This window comes from Saimiri boliviensis, chromosome 2, assembly GCF_048565385.1.
Source record: "Saimiri boliviensis isolate mSaiBol1 chromosome 2, mSaiBol1.pri, whole genome shotgun sequence".
NCBI lineage: Eukaryota > Metazoa > Chordata > Mammalia > Primates > Cebidae > Saimiri > Saimiri boliviensis.
Window position 1 is genome coordinate 125,239,424 of NC_133450.1, and position 24,944 is coordinate 125,264,367.

At 35.3% G+C, this 24,944-nt stretch overlaps 1 protein-coding gene across 6 annotated transcripts in view; it reads left to right on the plus strand.

Moving 5' to 3' along the window:
* WDR72 (WD repeat domain 72) overlaps window positions 1-24,158 on the plus strand; it is a 236,366-nt gene extending 212,208 nt beyond the window's left edge. For 4 of the 6 annotated variants that reach the window (XM_074394220.1, XM_074394219.1, XM_074394221.1 and 1 more), the window contains one exon: window positions 14,608-24,158. In XM_074394220.1, coding sequence (XP_074250321.1) covers window positions 14,608-14,933 — 326 coding nt within the window. In that variant the 3' untranslated portion in view covers window positions 14,934-24,158. The remainder of the gene's footprint in view (window positions 1-14,607) is intronic. The other 2 variants (XM_039462965.2, XM_074394223.1) reach the window with 2 other exon arrangements.
* Window positions 24,159-24,944: the final 786 nt, after the last annotated feature.

Below are 24,944 nucleotides of genomic sequence, written 5' to 3' on the forward strand. Positions count from 1 at the left end.
AATTTACTTAAACTGTCTATGTTTGATCCATTAGGCTGAGCACTTTACATGTTTCAACTCATATAATTACAACAACAGTTTCTTGCAACTGGTAGGCACCATCATTATTGCTATTTTGTAGATGAAGAAACTGAGACAGAAAAGTAAATTAACTTGACCAATGTCAACCAGTCTGTGGATGAGACAGATTTGTATATGAACTGGGCATTTTAATGGCATTTAGATAAATTTCCGTAACAATAAACTACTTGTCTTTCATTTGTGAAAGCTGTCCTTTTCAGAAGAGCCCCTAAAACTGAATAATAATCTTAACAATGTTTGTTGAAGGAAACCCTTATAAAAAACCAGCCAATTAAAAAAGGAAAGCAATATATGTAATTCTCTGAACATCTAATAATTATACAATGTCATTCAAATCATCACTCTTAGAAGCAGAGTCCTTGTATCACCAAGTACAATCCTTGCCAAATATCCAGACACAATCATGGGCTTTAAGGATTACAAGACACATAATAAAGGATAATGACCTAAAATTTAGCACACCGTATAGAAAGCTGGGCCTGTCATGCTCAGTATAAGTCAGCAATCTATTAGATTTAATGTGAGATTAAGGAGCTGTATAACCCACAATTATGCTGTTTTTCATTAAGAAAAAACATGATGATAGTACTCAGTACAATTCTTCCTTCTATTTACCTCTGTTTAATTGGATTGAGGACTGCTTAAACATCTTTCAGCTGGAGCTTATAAGAAGATGATCCCAGCTGTTTTTTCAAAGCTTAAGGCAGCAGACAGACAACACGATCATGTCAAGGCTCATGCAAAGCCTTAATCCTACTTTTTCCCATCAACCAGCTACTGCAGCCTAGTGTGTTTAACCTTCTAAGTACTAAATGTGCTTTGTCACTGCTTTGGTAGATGTGTCACTGAACTGGCATTGTTTAAAGCTTTTAGCTTCAATGCCCTTAAAAGATCTCAATTCTCTCTGCCTTGGGAGGCTGACCATGTCCCTGTGCAATGGCTCGCCATACTTCTGAAACATCAACTGGACAACACTGACTTGTTTGTTCACATATTTATCCACTCATTTAGTCATTAGATAAATATTCAGTTTTTTTGTGTCTTACCCCGAGCTCTGTGGTAGACAAAGGAGAACAACCAGAAAGGCACTGTTCCTTTCTTTGGAGGTCAACCAGCAAGCCTCACAATCATAGCATTTCAAACAGTTCTTCGGGACTCATTGTTGAAAGTAAACAAAATAAGCTGGAGTTCTCTTCACTTCTTCTAACTACAGTTTGCCTATCCAACCATTCAGCAACTCAACCTTACAACTACGAGCTAGTTTTACTGAGATGATCAATATGGTAGTATTTAAAGAGTAAAGGTAAATGATCAAATTATCTTTCTCTACAGCTGTACATGCTACTTGGATGGTGACATACTTTCTTTTCTCTTTCCCTCTGGAGGATGACTGGTAAAGGGAAAAGGGGTTGGCTCTCTGATTTGTCCCATTGATGCTGAGCAGCCAGCAGAAAAGCAGACACACTTAATGCTCAGCTGCTCCGACCAGTCAAGCAAGCCACCAAGTCCCAGCTGTGCCTCTTGATGTTTTCTGATTGCGCCTACTCCTCAATCTGTGAACTGTTTTCTGGACTCAGATTCATCAAGCGCTGCTGCTTTAAACACGCATGCAGGCAGGCATCCTAGGATATGCCATTATAGGCTGCTGCCAGGGGATCTTCTAGGAGATAAATGGAATCTGTGTGAAGTAAATTAATGTGAATCAGTCAATCTGAGTGTCAGCCTTGAGCCACTTCCATGGATAACTAGCTGGCTGACTGGAGGCCAGGATCTTGTGCCATAGGTTGGTTGGAAGCTCCGAGATTCTGTTGCACAGAATAAGATGATTTTGGGGGCTAGTCCTGGAATAAGGCCAATGTGATCTGCGTTTCAGATTTGTCAATGAAATGGAATTCTAAAGCATGTTTGTTTAACTCCTTCCTCTAGCTATACCAAATGCCACTAAATCAGACAACTTCTTTACTGTGGGAAATAGGAGAGAAACGCCCTAGAAATAACTGCTTCCTCCCAGGTTCAGCTGCCATTTGCAGGCTCCAACACAGTGCTGTGCTTGGTTTGACCCTCCTATCTATGATCTTTATGGTTTTAAGACTAAATAATGGCCATAATCAAGCAAAAAATTTAAGCCGAATCTTTCCTCCTATTTGTTTTTGCAAATAAATCTCTATCATCTTAAACTCATGAAGAGAAGTTCTCTTCAAAGGTTGATGATGATGGTTCCACATAGACATGGGAAATAGAATTCTGGTCATTAGAAGTGGGAAGGGGGAATCTCTTCCATAGCAATAGAATGAGAAACATTTTTAAACAACATAGCTGTGCCCTGGAAAGGATTTAGAGACAAAAATGTATATAAGCCAATAGAGCCTTAAGAATTATGGTTTAATAGGATTAAATTCTCCATATAAATGGTTCTATTATGTAAAAATCATGTTTCCATAATTCAGTATTCTTTTAGAGATCATAGTCTCTTCTTACATTAAGATCAAAGAATTCTTTTTATCTAGTTAAATTATGACAAATCCTCTTTCTTTTTTCCTTTATTACATTAATAAAATTTTTATCACTTCTCTCTGTAGAATGAAATATCAGTGAGATGGTTGAATATAGAATAAAGATGTATAAAATAGAACTAGTATAATCTAGGCCTCATATGTGGGGAAATTTTTAAAAGCATTTCTTCCTATAGCCCCAGGGAAGTATTTTGCCTTTCATGAGAAGAAAAAGAAATATATCATGAAATAGGAACTTGGACAAAACAACAATTGTTTGAATATTCAACAAAAGTAATTTATTTTCTACCTCTGATCACCCTGCCTAGACGCATGTATCCATAACACAGCTTTTGAGTACTTTACTTGAAAGTACCAATATTATGGGGTCCATAGAGACACATTTTCTGTGTAAGATACACTTCAGTATATAGAGCGTGTGTGTGGATGTTAGGTAGCATGAATCACAGCAGAGATCAAACCAAATATTTTAAAAATTGAGTGATCCTTTCCTTGAACTAATGAAACAAAAACGGGATGTCGTGTGAGAACAAAATTTGTTTTATGCTTGTATATTGAGTTCAGAGAAATAAAATCCCTAGGGTAAATTTAACTTTATGATTTATGAGGACAAGGAAAAGAGAGTGGAAATCAGTGAATTTCCCCTCCTGTTGTAGGAAGAAGGTGTAATCTTTTGCAACATATGACTCCTATTATTTTATAAAGTTATTTGAAGGTTAGGAAAGTGGGTGTTGTGAAAAATGATGCTTTGGCCTAGAGATACTGCATAACATGATCCACCCAATGTTACATAAACATTCAGTGCAAATAAACTTCTTCATTTATAACTACCTGTAAGTCAGCTGTCCCATGAGCATTAGACTCCTTATGTTTGTGGAGCAAACATATAATCTATGAATTTCCAGATGTCTGAGATAAGCTAAAGATGACAGAAACTGACTCGTTGTATCAGGCCTCTGATTTTTCTAGCTCAGTTTTTTGCTTTCAGCACCAGAGGTTCCATTGCAGATAGGCAAAGTTATCCTCATAATATCAGCCTTGAAGTCTCAGAATGTGTCCAAACTCTCTTACTTCCCCATTAATATACCCAGTGAGGTAGTCAGAAATGAGACCCAAAGAATGGGATTAGAAGTATAACACAGTCCAAATAAAATGCTAAGGCATAGAGAAGAGAGGAGAAAAATTAATGTTACCTGGTGGAATGATGAAGATGTCACAGAAAGGTGAAATTTCAGCTAAGTCTTCAATAAAAAGTACTATTTTAGAGAGCAGAGATTTGAAGATTGGTTTAAGAGAGGATATCTCAAACTGGGGATCTGTGCAAAAGCACAAATGCAGAAATTAAGTGGCATATCCAGGGGACAATAAGCAGTCTTATCTAACTTCAGTGATGATAACAGAGGCTGAGACGGGCAGGATAGAGAGAGCAGTAGCATCTAGTGAGAAATTGCTAAACGTGAGTTGAGACTGATTGCAAACGGGCTTAAAATCCATGGCTCCAGAATTTTTCATTGCTGAGTGAACAAAGGTCCTTGTTTAAAGAATGGCTAGAGGGAAAGATACCTATTATTGAATAGTTAAAATAGACGAGTGACTCTAGTAATGGAAAATAGAGGGAGAATATAATCATCTTAATGGGCTGAAGGAATGAGAAGTGAGAAAGATGACCATCATAGGTATAGATAACTTTTTAGCAAATTTATAAATATCAGTCGTACTCTTCTTCAGATTTACTTTCAGACTAGAGTCTTGGTCTTCCCAATCTCTTCTTGAGATATTCTTATATAAATAAACTCTCTTTCCCATTACTTCCTCCCAGACCTTTGGGTAGCCTCTTAAATTCCACTGTCTTCTGCATGGGCTACAGTGACTGGAGACACACGCAGTGTTCCAAAGTGCAGAGTCCTCATGGACTCAACTTGGTTGTCTTGTGGTTGGTGGTATTGCTCATCCCTTCTAAAGCACCAGCCTTCTGCTAGCCATTTGCCTACATGTTTACATTGACACAATGGCCTTCAGTCATAACAAATGATAGCTCAGTGCCGTGTTCTTACTACATATACTTCACATTATTTTACATTTTTATTTGTAATTATTATGAATACATACTAGTTATACATATTTATGGGTTATGTGTGATATTTTGACATAAGCATACATGTATAATGATCAATTTAGGGTAATTAAGTATTCATTACTTCAAGCACTTTTTGTGTTAGTAACATTTCAATTCTATTCTTTTCATTATTTGAAATGTACAATAAATTACTGTTAACTATAGTCTAATGAACATTAGAGATCTTATTCCTTCTATCTTACTGTAGTTTTATATTCATTAACCATCCCTTCTTATCCCCCACTTCCCACTAACCTTTTGGTAACCATCATTCTACTATCTCCATGAGTTCAATATTTTCTTACCTCTCATATATTAGTGAGAACATGTGATATTTGTTTTTCTGTACCTGACTTATTTGACTTAACGTAATGTCCTCCAGTTCCATTCATGTGGTTGCAAATGACAGAATTTCATTCTTTTTTATGGCTGAATAATATTCCCTTTTGTATAGTGCCACATTTTCTTCATCCACTAATGAACAGTTGGTTTGATTCTATATCTTAACTTCTCTAGATAGTGCTGCAATAGACATGGGAGTACAGATACCCATTTGATATAATGATTTCCTTTGTTTTGGATGTGTACCCAACAGTGGTACTGCTGGATTATATGGTAGTTCTATTTTTAGTTTTTGAGATACTTTTATACTGTTCTCCATGGTAGCCGTACTAATTTACATTCCCACCAACAGTGGATAAGAGTTCTCCTTTCTCTACATCCTCAGCATTCATTATTGCCTGTCTTTTGTATAAAAGCCATTTTGACTAGAGTGAGATATCTCATTGTAGTTTTAATTTCTGATGATTAGTGTATTACATATATTTGGGTTATGTTTCCTCTAAGTGTTTCCCAAACTTAACAATACTGAAATGTGTATGCAATATTTATTCCCATTCTTTCTGCCTTATGATTGTTTTCTATAACTAATCTAATTAGTCTAACATCTCACAATTCAGGAACCCTTAGTGTCCTGGAGATTTACCATTCATTCTTCCGAACAATGTGTAAAACTAGATTAAGAGAGAGATTCTAAACTAATCTAGTAAACTGTCTTATTTAGAAATATCTATCCATCTCTTACCCTTTGTTTCCTATTTCTTAGTTCTCCAATATGATAACACCTTTTTTGTATTGAACCTACCTTTCTGAAACTATCATTAGATTACTAGTTTCCCTTTATCCACATGCACATTTGCTCTTTAAAACTTGGCTTTCTTTAGGTGTGTTTCTCTAATCCTTTATTTATACATATCAGTGGCTTATGTAGTATTAAATGAGACTCTCCACCACATATCAACGTCACTTCCATATTTTCAGCAACCATCTCTTAGTGATATTAGTTCAAATACTGAGTGTTATGCAGTGAGACAGCTTGAGGATTTGGGAAGGCATCTTTGTTTTTTATCTCTCAATATAACTAATACTTTTAAATGTGTGGCTACATTGAGATGTGTGACCATAAGAACCAGCCAATGCCAGCAGACCACCTATGCTTTCCATGTCTTATGTGAATGCATATGGAGGGTGTGGGGTGTGAGAAAGTGATACTCACTACTGATTACATTTTTATATAGTAGTAAAATACTTATTAGCATCCAAACATATCTTTCATTCAGTCTTAGTATGTTTTCAAGTATGCTAACATACCACTTTGATGTCATTCAAATAAAAATAAGTCACATTCAGAGTAACTCAGCCTAATGATATGAAATACGGTAACCCTTCCTTACATCCTTCTTAATGTTGAAAAAGAACTAGAAAACAGAGGCATAGTCTAGATAATGTGATTTTCTTATTTTCCATTTCCTATCTGGGGGATTAAAGAGCTCTGACACTGGACTAACCATCTGAGACAAACCCTTTCCCTTGAGATAGAGATGCTGTCAGCTGGGAATGTGAGACTGCCTGCCAACCATTCTCCCCACACTGATGGTGATGTCTTAGGTTCAGTCTGTGGAAAGGTTGCTGCTTTTAGGAATTCCAATGCTAGTGCCATTTGACAGGTTTTTTTTTTCTCCTATTGATTCAAGAGGGGATGTTTTTTGGTGCTTTTCCTTGATTTAAATTGCCGTGTGATGTGAATCCTTAAGTTCACATATAAATCATGTTTATCTCTAGTCTCTAATGCTAGTATGATGCTCTTTTGATTGAAGGGTCTCTTGTTTTCCTGGCCTCCTTCTAAATTTTCAAATACAAGCTGGGAAGTTTACTATAAATTCCTCTTAGAGTTTTACCTTTACTGACTGTTATTCATCAATATGTGGGTATATATTTGTTTTCTTCTTTGGAATGGATTCCTGCTTTTGACTTAGCATTTTCTTAAACTTGAGTACAGTAAGTCAAATTAATACATTTTGGTATTTACCATAAGATTTGGTTTTTAAGAGAAAAGTCAAATGACTTTGCAAACCTAAGTTGCATGAAGAGTGGAGTTAATTTCTGTTTATTCTTAAAAATCATTCCTCACCATACTTCTTTTAGTGATGAAAAGATCTTTTCAGATGTTTCTCCATCTCTTGTCATTCATTCTCTCTCTGGTATCAAAAACCGGAATTGAGCTTACTAATTTAGTAGATACAATTTACTAGATACAATTAACTTCTTGTATCTAGAAATTCTCTTCTTGACCAAATTGTAGATTTAAAAAAAAAAAAAAAGAAGAAGAAGTAAGTTCTCTTAGTTATTTCTACTCTAGATTTACTCAGTACTATTCAGAGACGAAAGTCATGGAAATTATTGAATTTTTCTTTAAGTGCCTGCTCATCTACTCATCAGCCCTCTCCTGGAAACTCTGCTTCCCATGAAAATGGTATTCCGAAGAAGCACATAAGAAATCTAGGCAAACCTTCCAATGGGAACTCTTAGAATTACCCTGGTTGGGAGTGAGGAAACGCAGGAGGAGGAAGGAAAGTAGTTGCACCATTCCCTCTTATTCTCCTTTTCTATTTCCCAACCTATCCATTTTCTCTTTGTAATGTTCTCTCCTTCCTGTATCCTTATAATCTGTTCCAGATCCCCAGTGTTTAGATAATTTGATTTGCGTTAGCTTTTATGCCTGGCTTGACTAAGACAAAACAACTTCATGGACCCCATCCCTACATATAAAAGGAACAGAAAGAGTTGGGACTATACTGATTCTTCTTTTAGGAGCTTTGTATTGAGGAGAGTATGAGTCCACAGGAACACTCCACTGCTCCATAACCTTGTCCATTTGTTCAACAAACAATCATTGAGAACCTCATTATTGCTAGAAAACTGAAACCAAGAAGGAATACTTTATCTTTTAGAAAATGCCAACCTTCCTTAATTCAGAAAGGGCCTCAGAAGTCCTTAGTAGTCCCAACACTAGTGTAGCTGTCTTGGATTCTTAGCTGACAGAATACTTGAGTCTCAAAGCTGGAAGATATCAAAGAGGCTGTGTACTTCAACTACCTCATTTTATAAAGGAGAGAACCTGAATTTAGGAAAGTGAAATGGTATGCCCAAGGTGACATTATTAGGAGCAGAGGTAAGATTGAAAGCCTGATCTTCTGGCTTAAATATGCTTTTTGTTTGTGTTTGCTTTTTTCCAACACATTCACTCTCTGCAAACTCTTAAGCTCATCTCTTTAATGAAGTTGTTTTACATTCTTTTTAAAATAAATACATATATTTGGGGACCAAACAATGTGGAATATCAATTTCCATCCAAAACTAAGTCAGACGGGGTCTCCTTCTTTATGCATACTTCCTGTTGGCATTAATAAGCGGTTTTGGAGATGTTTGAGTAACTTTGAGCTGTAAACCCTAGTAGACCTTGAGATTTTCCCCTTAAACTGCAAGTGAAATTAATCATCAATTTTTAAAATATTTTTTGTTTTACTTCTTAGGAATCCTTGTTAGCAATTTCAAACAGTCATATGATAAGTACTCTGGAGTACCTACCTTGTATCTTGCATTACGCTGGAAGTGCAGTGTCTGCTTGCTTGTCAGTGTCACTGGAGCAGCCTGTTGCTCAAAATCCTGAATAACAGAACAATATTTGTATTTGAGAGGAATACAGCAACACTTAAAAAGATTCAGTAAGCAATACCTCTTTCTCATTTATCTTCTCCAAACTTGTTTGGATGGTCTAGCCATACTTCTTACTTGTGCAAGTTAGCTATAAACAGGTTTTTTTCCGTTTAGCCTAAATAGTAAATAATTTAATCCTCTTTGTGTGTACTGAAATGAATAAATTAAATTCTCTACATCTAGATAAGAATACAAAAATAATAGTTACTATTTGCAACATTTCAGAAAATTCATTTATTATTAGTTGAAAAATAGGTCATGTTTAAAGTGATTCATTCTAGAAGATGCCACAGACAAAATAATATTCCATGTTAGATCACAACTGCAAGAAGATGGCAAAACCCGTAAGTCTAACCTTAACTCATCTTGCTAAACCTGTCTGTAAAATAGTTACTAGTTACAAAGAAGCATTAGATATCTAATTTAATTGGGAGCATTTCTACATGATTTTCCCCCGATTTCCAGTCCACACTGAAGACAAAGTAAGCCTGAAGTCTAATGTAGGATGTAGCTATTACTATTCAAATATAATCAGGAGGTCCTAGCACTTGATTATCTCAATAGATGCTCTTAAAGTAAGGGTAATGTGTACACAGCTCTTTAGCCAGATACATTTTCCTGATAAGATATCTGTCCAGAGAGATGCCACTTGTAAAGTGAATTTGGGGTCTGTTCAAATGACATCTTTGTTTACAAATTTGGTGTTACCACTTAACGTCTTTTCATAAATTTAAAATATCTTGCAGTCTTTTGAGATCTACTATTATTGCATTAATATTATTTTCTACCTGAATTTTGTACAGTTTCTCTCCCTTCCATACTTCTAGAATGATATCTGTTAGTTTATTTTATAGTGCCTCTTTAAAACTGAAGAGAGGCCTGAATTATAAAGCAGGATGATAATCAGCTCTTGGCTACCATATTGAGCTAGTAGCTTTGAACTCTTTTTCACTGCTTATTCCACAGGTCTGAGCTACCTTTCAGTCTTTCTGGACCTCAGCGTCCTGTACGTTATTTCCGTGGCCTGATTACTATGTAATTAAGATTTTTCTTTGGATTTTACCTGGTACTACAGTAGTATGTTCTATTCAGTTGTTCAACATTTCAAACTGTTCTCTTTTTATTGATCATTTTCCTGTAAATATCCTCATTACTTCCAAAAGGCCTATACAGATGATGAGTGAGATATATTTTTAAGTCATTACTAAGTCATTGTATTGAAAATGTTATTTAGAGCTGAAGATTTTATTCACACTGTAAATTATAGGAATATTTTTTTAATGGGCTCCATCTGTCCAACAGCAGTGACCTAGCTTGGAAGATCCAGCCACTGTTTCTGGAAGTGGATGGAGACTTTTTTCCAGTGGCCACTCACTTGCTGGGGATGGGGACATGTTCTGGGGGGAGTTGTTTGCCACCTAGGCCTAACCCCCTTTAACAGCTACTACCATTTTTCTGCAAATGATGACAAAAGGAAGAAGGGAATTTTTAGAGGATAACTGAAACCAAAATAGAGAACAGAAAAGGTGGAGGAGTATTATCACTGATGGCCCTGCTACCACTTTTTAAATTTTAACAACAAATCCTACCATAGAGTCTTCCTCCTACTGTCTCCTGAATTTCCTCTTACGGTGTTCTTTTTTTTTTTTTTTTTTTAACGGAGTTTCGCTCTTGTTACCCAGGCTGGAGTGCAATGGTGCGATCTTGGCTCACCGCAACCTCTGCCTCCTGGGCTCAGGCAATTCTCCTGCCTCAGCCTCCTGAGTAGCTGGGATTACAGGCACGCGCCACCATGCCCAGCTAATTTTTTGTATTTTTAGTAGAGATGGGGTTTCACCATGTTGACCAGGATGGTCTTGATCTCTTGACCTCGTGATCCACCCGCCTTGGCCTCCCAAAGTGCTGGGATTACAGGCTTGAGCCACCGCGTCCAACTGATGGCCCTGCTACCACTTTTTAAATTTTAACAACAAATCCTACCATAGAGTCTTCCTCCTACGGTGTTCTTGAATGTGATTTAAAAACCACTGATTCTGTCTTGTCTTTGGCTGAATGATTCATTTATTTATGATCTACAAGAATTACACTAGTAGTTAAATGCACCATAGTGAAACACATCCATATGAAGTTCATAGACTCCTCTTATCTAGCTACCAAAGATATTGCAAAGATATTTAGGACACTGGCCTTTCAGTCATCAGTATTTTGAGGTGTGTGTTGAGTAAATGGAATAGCTTTACATCTTTCAGTGGCAGACTGTCAAGAAGAGTTTGCCTTTTTTGCCCCTTCCCCACAAATGTGAACTATTTCAGAATCCATTACAGAAGAAATAAACAGTTGATTTTAAGCTAAAGATGACTCTAGCAACCATTTGCATTATATTGATGTCAAAAGTATCTCTCTGCCAAGCTCTGAAATGCACCTTCAACGACTACTGAAAATATCCAAGAACTTTAGTGATGAGCTACAAATGGACTTTGGTATTGATAAATAAAAGTCAATATGTATAGTAAAAGGACAACTTACTGTGATAAATGGGCCCACCATCAGTAAAGATCAAATTATTGACTATCTAAAGCAAGGAAAAACCTGTCTATAGCTAACTTTTACAGGTGAGAAGAATTAGCTAACAACAGCAATTTAGAAAAAGCTCAAAGAGACATGTAAAGAGAATTCATTAAAAATACATACCAAAATAGGGAGCAGCATTAACAAAACTACGCTAATGTGTATCTTTAGCCATGCCTAGATTCACACTCTTTTCTTTGCCTTCAGGGAGCTCCCTTTGGCTTCCCACATTTCTACTCAAGGAGGTCTGATTCAAATTTTGCCTTCAGACTACTCTATTGTAGAGGAATTCTCCTTGCACTATTAAAAACCATGTCCCTCTTAAGAATGTTGTCTTCAATGCTCTTCCTGGTTACTTTTCATCATACTTCAACTAAAACACAAGTTACATGAGGGCACATTAAAAGTGCCTTCATTTCTTTATTCCTCATAGTCTAGCACAGAGCTCTACCCATAATAAGCACTAGATCAATATTTGTTGATTCATCACTTTGGAAGTGATTCATTAGAGAAGCCTTGGTCACACATCATGTCAGAGTTCAGTGATGAAACATCACAGGAAACACCCAAAAGAACCATTGCAAGGATTAGCCTATCAAGCAAACACACAAAGAGAAAGTAGAATGGCAGTAATTAACCTCTCCAATGCCTGCTATTCCCAACCGGCAGAATGTAGCTACTTCTTTTACAGTAAATTTAATTGGATGCTCTAGGAACTGCCCAATAAAAATGACAACTCTTATACTATTTCAAATTTGGAAACTCATCTGTAACCAAGCACAATATCTGAAGAATAACCATCTTTATTTCCCCTCCACCACACAAGCCACACCCTCCAAAATCAAAGGTGGAAGCAAAGTAGTCACATGGTACCTACTAGTGTGGGTTTAAAGAAGATCATGCAGCTAAAACTACATGTAACTTTCTGGCCTTTTTGAGAGGTTTGGGATGTCAGTTCATTCTGGGACCACTTTATTGCCACAAAGGATGGTTGCAGACATGTACTTTGTCTAATATCATGCCCTCTTCCTCTGTGAGGTCCCTGATTTAGAGCAGCATCTTCCAAATATTTATTTGGTGCTAGATAAATATTTGTTGAAGGAATAAATAAATAAATGAATGAATGGACAAAAGTTTTAAATTATGAAGAACAGTGTGTTGGATGGTAAGTGCAATGCATTTGCCCAAATCGATAGAGGTGCTACCTCATTGGCTTTTAGTAATAGATTTAGGTATATGATTTATTTCCTTTTAGAAATGCCAGTGTAAATATTTAACAAAATTATCAAGTAAGATATATGGAGATAAAAATCATTAAAGTAAGCCAGGAAATCTTGACCAACGTAATAGTATTCTGAATGAAACTTTGATTCACTTAACTATACCACTTAAACATTTCACAAAGAATCTATGGATTAAAAAATGATCTGTAAGTATGACCTAAATCAAAGAAAATTAAACTCAGCTACATCAATAACTGCTTAGGCCACACATCCTCTTCTTCCATGTCACAAACCCACATCACCATTTTGCAAAGATGCATCCTTGGTTTTGAGTTGGTCTAACAAAGAAATTGAACAGATCCATTGAAAAGATAATTCAAAGCACATATCCTCTCGGATCAGGAGGACATTTAGCATGGTACTTCTGCATCATTCATGTGTTCATTCATTCGTTTCACAGATTCTTCAAGAATACCTTCTACGGCCTAGACACTGCTGCTTATGAAGTGCACAGAAATGTATAGATCAAAATGAAAAGATCAGATTATTGAAAATAGCAATTTCATGCTTTTCTTACATTTTGTTCCCAAAGAAACATTTTAGTGAAGTAGTGAATTCTAACTACAGTGGCATTTTCATGGAAGAGAGAAGTCATACCTGTGTCCTGAGAGAGTTGGTGAAACGATCTAGAGGGAATATTTAAACCAGAATCATGTTACTGGTGTTCTGTAAAGTGTGTCTATGTGGTCTTCAAGTTACAGACATCAGTGCTGTGCACACTCCACTAAAATAAGTGGAGGAGTATGGCAGATGTGGACACTATCAATGCTGCTTGGACCTTGGGCAGGAAGGGATTGTGTCACATACCAAATGTGTGAAGTACCACAGGCTCAGCCTCTGCACTGCTCTCTTGTCTCCTAACAAAGTTTTAGAAACAGTGCCCAGGCCCACCCTCCTGTGCCAACAAACATCTTATAATGATTTGTAAATATATATTTTTATTGCTTTTATGGCTTATAAATATGTTGCATGTGTTATCATATCAGTGGTTGTGTTTACTGCAGTAACTTACAACAAATAAAATTTCATTGTACTTAACAGTATCTATATACTTAGAATGTTTGGCTTGTGACCTAATTTATGCTATTGAAGGCTTGCTTTATTTTTCCTCTGAGTTTTTTTCATGAAGACGAGCCCAGTTTTTCTGAACAAATACTTTCTAGAAAAAATGTAATATGGAAATGTGTTATTTCACAGGGACAATATAGAACAGGTATTACAACTTGTGGAAAAATGTGGAAACTTGAGTTTGTTTCCCAAACAGAATTAGTGGGTATCACAGTTTTATAGGAAATTTTAGACTTCTGTACTAGCTTCCATTTCTGATCATAATCCTACTTAGGAAACAGTATCTCATGACAGGTTGTCTGGAGACCTACCATTCAAAACAACAGCCCTCCTTATTATAATACTCAGTGTATATTCATGTTACATTTAAAATTTACTTTTTATAGTACTAGTTTTTTTGGTGTTTAGTACCATAGTTTTTAATTTCATGAAAGAGCCAAAGCGTACACAAAATGTTCATGAGCTGTGATTTGTGTGATAAGAGGAACCACTGCCACCAGTACAGAGCTGGTCTTTCTAATCGACTAGGCTGATGTTCTCTCTGTGTTCCTTTGCCGTTAATTGACTATATTGTTTTAGATTTATGCATTAAAAATACAATTTCGACTTTGAAGAGATCACTTTGTTACTTTGTAGCTTTTAAGCTGATGCCATGAACTTATTTTTCTTCTAAGATAAAGTCACATCTATAGATTTTTCAACTAATTACGTGTCTGCCAATAAATACTTAGAGGATACATTTTATTTCAATTTATTATTTGTGTTGACATAGTGTGTCCCTGAAAATATCTGTGGAACCAAAAGGAAATGTTTTAATGGTGTTTGCTACTACTTTTTCATTCTCTCTCCTCTCTCTCCCTCTGTCTCTCTCTCCCTCTCTCTCTCTCTCTCTCTCTCTCTCTCTCTTTCTCTCTTTTAATAGCTCCAGTCAGTCCAGTCAAGCATGACAGCAACTCAAACTCGGCAAACTTCCAAGACGAGAAGGACATGCCTGACAGATGTGTCTTGGAAGAGTCTGAGAGTCCAGGTGAAAGCCATTTAAAAATAGTCAAGTATAAAATGATAAATTTGACACAGCTTTGGGGTCCTTGGAAGGGGGTGAGGGGAGAGGACATTGTAATGCTGTTTTCTCTTAGCAGCTGCACTGTCAAATTAATGGTCACCTCCAGGGGTCACAGTGTGGAGCTGTTATCTTTTCCTCTTTCATCAAGAATTCAGTTGGAGGAAGTACAAAGGCTTTATGACTGAGAAGGGAAGCTGACACTATTAGTTCATTATCATCAATTTTAGGCTAAATGGTTAATAGAGCCAGAGATTGGAAACTATAGAGAAATGGCAACATTTTTAATATTTCAAATAATGGGATCTAACAAGAGTGGAGCGGAAGTGGACAGATGGAGGTGAAAAGAGAAACTGTCATCATTACAATTCTATTCACCTTCCTAAAAACAAACAGGACTATAAATGAGATGAGAGGATTTTCACACAATGGTGATGAATACTGTCACATGTTTAGGGGAAAATAAAAGTCTAGAAAATAGTTACCCTTCTCTCATGCAATAAAATCTATTCTTTGCCAAAGTTACATATATATTATGTATATATATATGTATATGTATATACATGTATATGTATATACATGTATATGTATATGTGTGTGTGTATATATATATATATATATATATATATATATATATATCCTGCATAGAAATAAAAGAAATGTACTAGAAGGATAGAGCTAGAAACACTTATACCTAGATCTCTGTTTCTATTTTTGTTTTGTTTTGAAGCATGCCTAGCCTTAAACAACTAATTAATTAGAGGGAAAAACTCTTGTAAAAGTCAAATGAACATTCCTGGATAACTATAGTTATAAGGTGCTAGAAGGTACCTTATTATCATGAATGAAAGAGTTAAATATCTCCTCCACTTCATATTTGTCGTTCCTGTTGTATCTTGCACCTGTGTACCCTCTACCCTCTCACATCTTTGTGTGCTGATCCATGTATCATATTTTTGATTCATCCTCTCTGTGGCCTGTCAGCTTAGTTAAGAGATTTCCAAATCTTGTAGCCTTCGTTGACAGGGGGCAGCTGCAAACAGTCCCCTGATCCTTCCCCAAGGAGAGCTACTGAGATTTAATTTTCAGTGAAAGGTGCAGCCTGCAATCTATGTCAGGTCCCCTAAGTCATCTCGGAACCCCAATAGGCGCAGTGGTGATGGCATTGTATATCAGTCCTCTTCACTCCACCAAGATTCCTCCGAAGATGGACTGTTGCCGTGTGCCCATTCTCAACCATACGTCTGCTTTCAGACCCCATCGAACTGAGAAAGGGCATCTTTAGCAATGACAGAGATGTTTAATGAGCAAATTAACCCCACCCCCTGCCATAATAGCTAAAAGAAAAATGTAGATGTGTCTCACTCTAAAAGGGAGAGGGTAAATGGTAGTGTTAAATTTCTATAATAAAAATTATCTATTACTTTAAGTTTTGAATAATTTTGTCAAATTTTGATTAGGTTTTAAAGGTGTCTTAATACACAGTTTTCTATCACTCATTTTGCAGGCAGGTAAATCTGTGAGTCAAGTTTTTACCTAAGTGTTCATTATTTTTGATAAGAATAGATCAGCTTTATACTATTTTAACGGTAGAACAAATTTCTACTTTTGAAATGAGAGATTCAAATATAACATTTTCTATCTGATTCATACACACAAAAGCATTTATCAAGAAAGAAAGATGAATTAGAAAATACAGGTACTGAAAAAGAATCTTAATTCAAAAAATGACTACTGTTCTATACATCGGACATCATTATACTGGTAATAAAGAATGAATTACTCCAGCTTTTTCCTCTGTCCATTCCTGCATTTTAAGACATCTTGCCTTATAGGCCTAGAAACCTCTAGAGAGTTCACTACTGGTCTCACTGCCTTCCACTGAGAATTTGTGGCTTGGTTGTCATGGAGACATCGTATTTCTCCAAGAATTGCTCATATTGATCCGTGGCCAGGAGTAAATGGCCAAGCCAGTGTGAGGAATAAAGGGGGCTGGGCAGTCCTATAAAATGACCAGGGCTTGTGGGTTGGAAATAAGCTCATAGCAAACACTTAGGTAAAAAGAAAGAAGCAGTTTTATTTTGTTTTAGGATTTCTTTCTGCACTTTGGGCCATTGTCTTCTTTCACTATGAACTGAAAGAAACTTGTTAGTCACTTGTCATGTCAGATCTTTGGTGCTTGTCCTGACACAGCTGTCAGCCTTCCAGCTCTGTGCAGTTCAGGGACACACAACAAAGAGGCAGTGACATGAATTATTTATTGCTCCTTGTGTGGATAAAATTCTGTGATAAGAAATTAAGACACTTCTGACAGAGGTGCTTGTTTTGTAAGAAAGACTTTGATGAGAGAGTGTATTTCCTTGAAACGTGAGTACTCGACAGGCAAAATTCTTAAAATTGAACATGGAGGAAAATAAGTTTTATGTTTCTTGTGTGAATTTGGTGGCAGAGAGGGACTGTCTTGAACTATAAAAAATATGACTGTCCACTTTTCAAAGTCCAAACATTAACTTCAAGATATCAACTCTTTCAAAATTTAGGGGCTCCAAAACCATAAGCATTACTCTAGTGGTTTAGTTACCTCTATTTACCACATGTGAGTGGTATTTCTCTGGAAAATATTAACTACCTTACTGAGAGGAAGAAATAAATTTGGGGGTTTTAGGTGGTAAGATTTGGGAAGATGTCTTCCAAACAGAAGAGGTGCTTACTAGTTAAACTTATAATTTCATTAGTATATTCCTTATTCATTGTATGGAAAAGAATGCATTTAATTCTGCATGACATTCTTACCATTTTCAACTGGAATTTTTTTCTCTCATTTAAAATTTAACATTTTTTTCTACATGCAAAATCCCCCAGTTACAAAGCTGAATGTGGTCAATCTTCTAACTTTAATGGATTTTAACTTACACGGTTTTATATATGCAATGCTAAATGACTAATATAATTATTACATCATGTTAATTACATCAGTTGTTTGAACAGCATATAGAAAACGAACAAAAGTATTTTTCCATGCAAGCACAGTTCAAGGATATTACTTTCTGTGTTGCTCATTCCACATAAACTCTTTTATGTGCAAATCCTGTAAACATCATTTTACTTTAACTTTTCTGGTTTTATATTGTGAATACCAACATATTTTCATATGCAGAAAGCAAAAGGGACACTGAAGCATAGAAAATCTGAATTTTGGAAAAAGTGAAGTTGATTATTTGATGTTGATAGAGAGTTTTAAAATGTCATTAACAAGATCAAGTTGTTTGAATTTATATAAAATAGAATCACTTCATGTATTTCCTCTGAATACAATGGGCTTGAAGTCAGTATGTGGATCATTTATTTTTATATTGACATCACTCATTCTCCAGCACTGAATTGACCAGGATGACCCATTTGTAAATGGGCTGCGGTCTGCATATGGGTCACAATTTAGATGCCTTGTGGAGTGGTTGTTCACCTGGTCTCTAGAGCACTCTACCTTATTCTTCATGCCATTGCGATCTCTTTATGGGTTCAAGCTGTATACCCAGGTGAATGCCTGAAGTCCATTAAGGTAGGCAAAGCACCTTTAGACCAGAACATTCCTGTTACTTTGACCCTGCTAGTGAACCTGGAATCTCTTGTCTGATAGGGAAAAGTACCTCTCAGTAGGGTCTTTTCTTTGGAATAATTCATTAGCAAAGGGTTTTGACCCACAGGTGAATCCCAGATTGAAGTTTCCAGCTCAGACTCTGTGAAGTCTACTAGCTCCTTCACTGGCATTTATACTTTCCTGAAACCTGTGGGAATAACTTTGATGTCTAGTAATAGAAGCACTGAGACAATATCGTGAACTTGCAGCTCCCTTTTTTGAGATTTTAGAGCCATTAGGCTTTCTTTCTTTAGCCCTTTAAGGCCTAGTTGCTTCTGATTCTGAAAGATGTTATCACAAAAATAGTTCAGTGGAGCCTTTTGCTAGTTAACTTCTTACTGTTTCTTTTACAGTGATTGAAGCTCAATTTTCATTCTCCAGAATAATTTTTTAAAGGATTTCTAGTTCCTCATCTTTAAACTCATGATGATAAAAAATTTAGAGTGACATTCACAGTTTTTATGAAAGTGTTAATGAGAAACCTTAAGCCTTTATCACCATATTGGCTTGGAAAATTAAAAATTGTCCTTTACAGTGCACTAGAAATAATGCACTCGAAAGTAGCTTCAGTGAAAATAGTAGTGACAAGAGAGAATTTTAAGTCCAACAAAATGCATTTACATAAGTGTTTCTACATCATTCTGAAGTAGTTTATAATCAGTATGCATTCTACCGTTAATAGAAAATTCTTGTGGTTTTCATAAGGCAGGTTATATATGTACATCGATATACATCATTGTCAATCAATATTACATTTGCATGAGTCTGATGACCAAAACTAGATTTCTCACAGAGTTTCCAGGGGATGCTACATTGTGAAAAGCCAAGGTATATATTTTTTTCTTTTACTATTCTGGCTCATGAATCACCAGCAAAAATCAGGTAAGAAAAAGTAGGACAGATTCAGGACTGGAGTGTTGGAGATGGCTGATGATGATGCTTGAAGCAGAAAAAATGTGGAATGTGTGAGCAGCCCATCAATCATGGCCATCCAGAACACACTTCTTATGGGTAGTGCTAAAAAAATCTTCTAGAAGAATTAAGAGCAATTTCAGTAGTAAGATATAAGCACTTACTTCTAGTTGTGTTTAACAATATAAACATTTTAAAAATTTACCCAAAAGCAAAATTTAAGCATCAACATATTTTTTAAAGAATGTAAAATTATATATTAATACACACACACACACACACACACACACACACACACACACACACTTAGTATACAGTACTGGTTTAACTAAACCACAGTTTTTGCTGGTAGGAATGAAAGTTACTATTCATAAACTTGTCATTAATATAAATGTGTTTTAAAATAGTTATTAAGAAACAATGTTCCAATTATTTTGGTAGTCAAATTGATTTAAAATGAGTAGTTTTTGTTTTGTGTTTTTAGCCTACAAAGACAATCATCCAAGTAGTCTACATAAATACTTGTTTGATTCTGTAATTCAAACAGTATTTCAACTAATATTTATAAGTTTTGACCCTAAAATGGCAGTTGTGGGTTTTTCTAAGAACAATTAAGCTGTTTGAAATTTATGGAAATTTACTAATTTCAAACTAAATTTTTCTTATAGAAAATTTTCATCTTCCTTGACAGTTAAAAAAAAGAAAACCAGCTATTAATAATGTGTGCAATTAAAATATATTTACCTACTTTATAAGACAAGTGTATTTTTATTATATTAACTTAAGATGGGAAAGACATGTAGAAATTATAAACAACACCTTTCTTCCTTTTCTTCCTCATGTCTACCTCCTTCCTCTCTATATATCAATGCTTCAGTTCCTCTCTCTCTCCCAATCTGTTAGTCTTTCTTTTTTTTCCTCTTTTTAGATTTCACCATATAACCCAAGATATCTGCTTTTCTCTTAGGTGAGCCAAGGCATCATTCATGGATAGCAAAGGTGTGCCCCTGCAAGGTGTGTTAAATGGAATCTCATCAGTAGGAGCTGAATTTGGACAAATTAAGATATCCAAAATATGCCATTTGTTTGTTACTGTATCAAAGCAATGTTGTTATTGATCAAATTATTAGGCTATAGTGAATTTCCTAATACTTTAGCCAGCATGTATTTAAAAAGTGATTTTAATACATGCTGACTAAAATGCAATGCATACTGATTGAAAATATTCAAATTCATCTCAGTTTAGACAACTATTGTCTAGATCATTCTGTATTCCTGTTTCTTACTTTTTCTGTTAGTATTTCCAACAGGCAATGACAGTCTGCAGACATAAATTTAACACTGCTTTAAATTTTCTCTCATCCTTTTAGTCCCTGAATTATACAATCAACAATGTTAACACCAAGTAGCACATGATACTTATAAATTCAATGTTGCTTCAAGGTATTTAATATAAAACTTGACCAGTGTTGATTTGTCTGATTAGGATATTTTGTTTTAGTGGATATGCTTTAACTCAGATCAATTACTGTGGCAAATCTCATCCCTAAGCATGAAATGTTGTCAGCAAATAACCAATTCCCTTTAGTCATCAATTAGCCAAAATAAGTGATACAAAGTATAACAGTGGCCAACCTTGTACTGTTGAGTTAATTTGGACTTCTAATGACATTGAGGCTAATGTCTTCAGCTAAAGGTTGATCTTGTTGGCCATGTAGACGTGAACTAGGGAAAGGGAATCAACCTATGGCATATCACAATTGATCCTTATTAAGTATAAACTCTTGTAGGTCTTTTCCCAGAAAGAAGCTTGACTAGCAGGAATTCTAAAACTAAAATATATCAAACAGCATAAATATAAACAGACATAAAGTGCTCTTCTATTAAAGCCTTCAGTGATATGATTTATTTACTATGATGTATATTGTACAGTACCTCAATTTACAGAAAATCATCAAAATATTAATCTATATATATTATGAATATAAGTGTTGTCTAATCCATAGAAAAGGGGATATAAAGTATTAAATATATGGCATATAGCTATATTTATATATCTATGCATCTAATAGGGAAATTCAAGTCACTGCAATGGAAGAAACAGATTTCTGAGCATAGGATCAGCCTCAGGTACTATGCTGCGATGCAGTGGGCAGGAGAGGGGGAAATTAGAAAAGAGAAGTATATAATTGAAAAAGGGATATAAAGTTTTAAATATATGATATGCAGCTATATCTATGTATGTATGTATCTAAAGAAGTTGGTCAAATCACTTCAATTAAAAAAACATTTCTGAGCATAGGACCAGCCTCAGGTCCTGTGCTGGGATGTAGTGGAAAGGAGATGGGGAAATTAGGAAAGAAAACTATGTAATTGAAATGACATGGGCTGTACCCTTAAGCAACTTACAATTAATGATGACCTGAATAAACATACCGGAATAAACATGTCAAATGAGTATGACTCTTTTAAAGTAGATTAAAGAGTGCATTCTTTGTTTCCTAAAATTTGATTCCACTGCTTGAAATTACATTTGAGTTGAACTTTAGAAACTAACATAGTGTTAATATGAATAATCATGGAAAATTACACTCCTTTGAAAACTGATAAATACATTTCCCCTCCTTTAGAAACACTCAAAAGCCACTTCAAACAAGTTTCAAAATAAAGGAAGGTTGCAAGTTAGGCAATAGATTATATTTTCTTGCATGTTGTGTACTGGCTATCAAGGTTGTTACGAGGACTTCCAAAAGCATTTTGAAGGACGGCAATATCAAATAAGTGTATGTTCTCCCAATTGAGGCATTTTTAGTTGTTAAAACCTATTTGGACACTCAAGTTATGATATGTTTATAAAAAATAAGCTTCACTATTTTTATAGCTACATCCTATTATTTCCTTTCAGAAACAAGAATAACAGTAAGTTTTAACAGCTGCTATACTTGGCATTTTTCAGGTCTAATGAAACCAATATTGAATCTCTGATAAATATTTTCTGATGTTACTAGCTATAGGAAATTAGAACTGGCACAATCCTGACATTACTAAATGGAAATTTTAGGATTTTTTCAGCATCATATGTTAGAGTCTCTAAAATTTAAATATTCATGTTAAATGACTAAAGTTTGCTTTTATCATTACGAATTCTGAAGGCCAATGTCATTAACTATGAAAACTTACAATTCCTAAAAATAAGAGTAAGAGATATTCAAGCAATACTCTCCTAATATCCACATGAAAATATGTTTATGACACAAATTTACTAGTCTGTTTAAAAATGCTTTCTGTGTATTGACTTGTGTTCAATATGTTTCAGTAATTTCTATCATGAGAGGACTTGAAATAGCAAATTGCCACACAGTTAACTGGATGGACCACATACGTGGTGATCATATCCCCTTGGTACCACACCCAGAAACTCAAAATTGACTTTCTCCTAATTAGATAGGGGTGTCCTTTGGTATGGCTAGGTAACGAGAGGAGTGATTGTATTAGCTAACGTGTTTGTAACCAGAGTCTTCTTGTCATTATAATAAAAAATTTATTTAAAAATTTTATTTTGTGTTTCTTTGTTAGCAATCATCTTTGTAATATTTATGAATATACATATATATTTTTAATATAGATAATACATATATGTACCCCAAAGAAATATTTTCAAGTTGGCGAGCCTTGCTTCTTTGACTTGCTGTTGAGTTTTACATTGGCTCAATTGTATATTTCAGAGAAAAGTATCTGGAAAACATGGAGGGTTAAGAGCAGAGGCTCCTCTGCAGTGTGTCCAGGACCTGTGTGTGCTGTGCTTCTCTCCTCCCCTGTGCTTGAAGAGCTTTCTCACAGGGCTCATCCAGAAGTGTAGCGAAGCAATCTGAACACTGTCAAACACTTCAAATATAAGGAAAAATGTATAGTTTTAGAAACTAAAAGGGATCCTCGGGTATCAAACATTCTGTTACTTTTTTAGAAACTAAGGCTATTTTGAACATGATGTTGTTAGAAAAAAATGATAAAAAACAGTTTGTTAAATATTAGTGTTCTATCTTTAGATGACAGCATTTGGCGATTTTTATTTCTTAGACTTTTCAGTGTTCTATATTTTAAAAATCCTTTTAAAATTATTCCAATGAACACTTTAGAAAAGATACTATTCCTCTTTCATCCTTAGAGGGCACATTATAATAATTGAATATTTTAAAATTAAATTTTATGCCATATGTTTAAAATGAAGGCTTAGGTTACATTAATTCCAATTGATTTTAAAGTCTTATTTTCAGAGAGTGAACTCATTCCATTTCTTAAATTTTATATTCATACATTTTGATTATTCAATTATATAAAAGCAGTGTTATAGACCCTTATTCTCCACAAATTGTTGTCTCGTATGTAAAATGCCAGAAGTTTTGTTTAATTTCCTAAAAAAGTCATGGATTTCTAAACATTTGCATAATACTTAGGGGTTTTTGAAATTTTAAAAAAATTAGCTTAACCATAAGAGTTGCAAAATTAAGACTTTCTTGAGTAGATGTCTTTCAGATAAAGCTGCATGGCTTCATGTACGATAGTCCCCAGATCACCTTGCATTGTAATTGGCTAAACAAGGAGCCTACAGATGGCAGGTCGGAGAAGGTAACTGGAAATTAACAGGTCTCTCCATAAGAGCATGCCATTGGAAACTGTCATCCAATTTGGGACCCCTGGAAGACAGTATGTGTCTAAGGAGAGGCCTGTTCTGGTATAACTCCTTTACTCTTTTCACCTTCATCTTGACCTTCTCAGATACCATGTTTATGTAAACTTTTGATGTCATGGGGTTTTTGCAATAATTTAACTTTTATAAAAGTGTATTAAAATATATTCATCTTAATCACTGTTTTTTGGTTTTTGTTTGTTTTGCCACCACCTAGTCTTTGATCCCGTCTGTTAAGTCAAAGACAAATTCACCTTTAGCCCAGAAGGCATACTGCAGGTAAATGGACTGTGACAATTGCATCATTACAATGATGCAAATGGTAAGAAATAGTTATTTTAATACTATGTGAAAACTAAAGCCATAAACCAATGAAGATGTCTGAAATGGCCTACTTCTAGAGGTATACTGGGGGAAATTAGGCACCCATTAAATGCAGGGCTTCTCACACAGAGCCATTCAGACTAGCACCCCAGCCCCCACTACACCCCACAAAGGGTGTGGGGAGACCACTCAAGGGACCACATGAATGGTTCCCTTCTTGGCGGGGGCGAAACCAGGAGGAGTTTCAGTGTGGGGGTGTGGCAGAGCATATTTTATTCTTCCCTTGACATTGTTCCTCCAAATGCCTATTTTTCCTTGCACAGAGCGTATTTTCCTAACATCAATTTTGGGTCCTTTTTTGTTTTGCATCTTACTGTGGGAAAAATAGCAATTTCGATGATACAAAGCTTTTAACACTAAAGATGTATTCGATGATACAAATCTTTTAACACTAAAGATAATTAGTCCATGTTTAGTCCATAGTACACTATGCCTAAATCTGCAAAGTGCCAAATGCCAGAAAAACGCTAATATTCATAACGTTATGTAAAAGCAATAATTAGTTGGCACATGTTTCCAAAACTCATCATTTATTCAGTTAGTAATCGTTTTAATTGCAATTATCTGTCAAGTCATCAA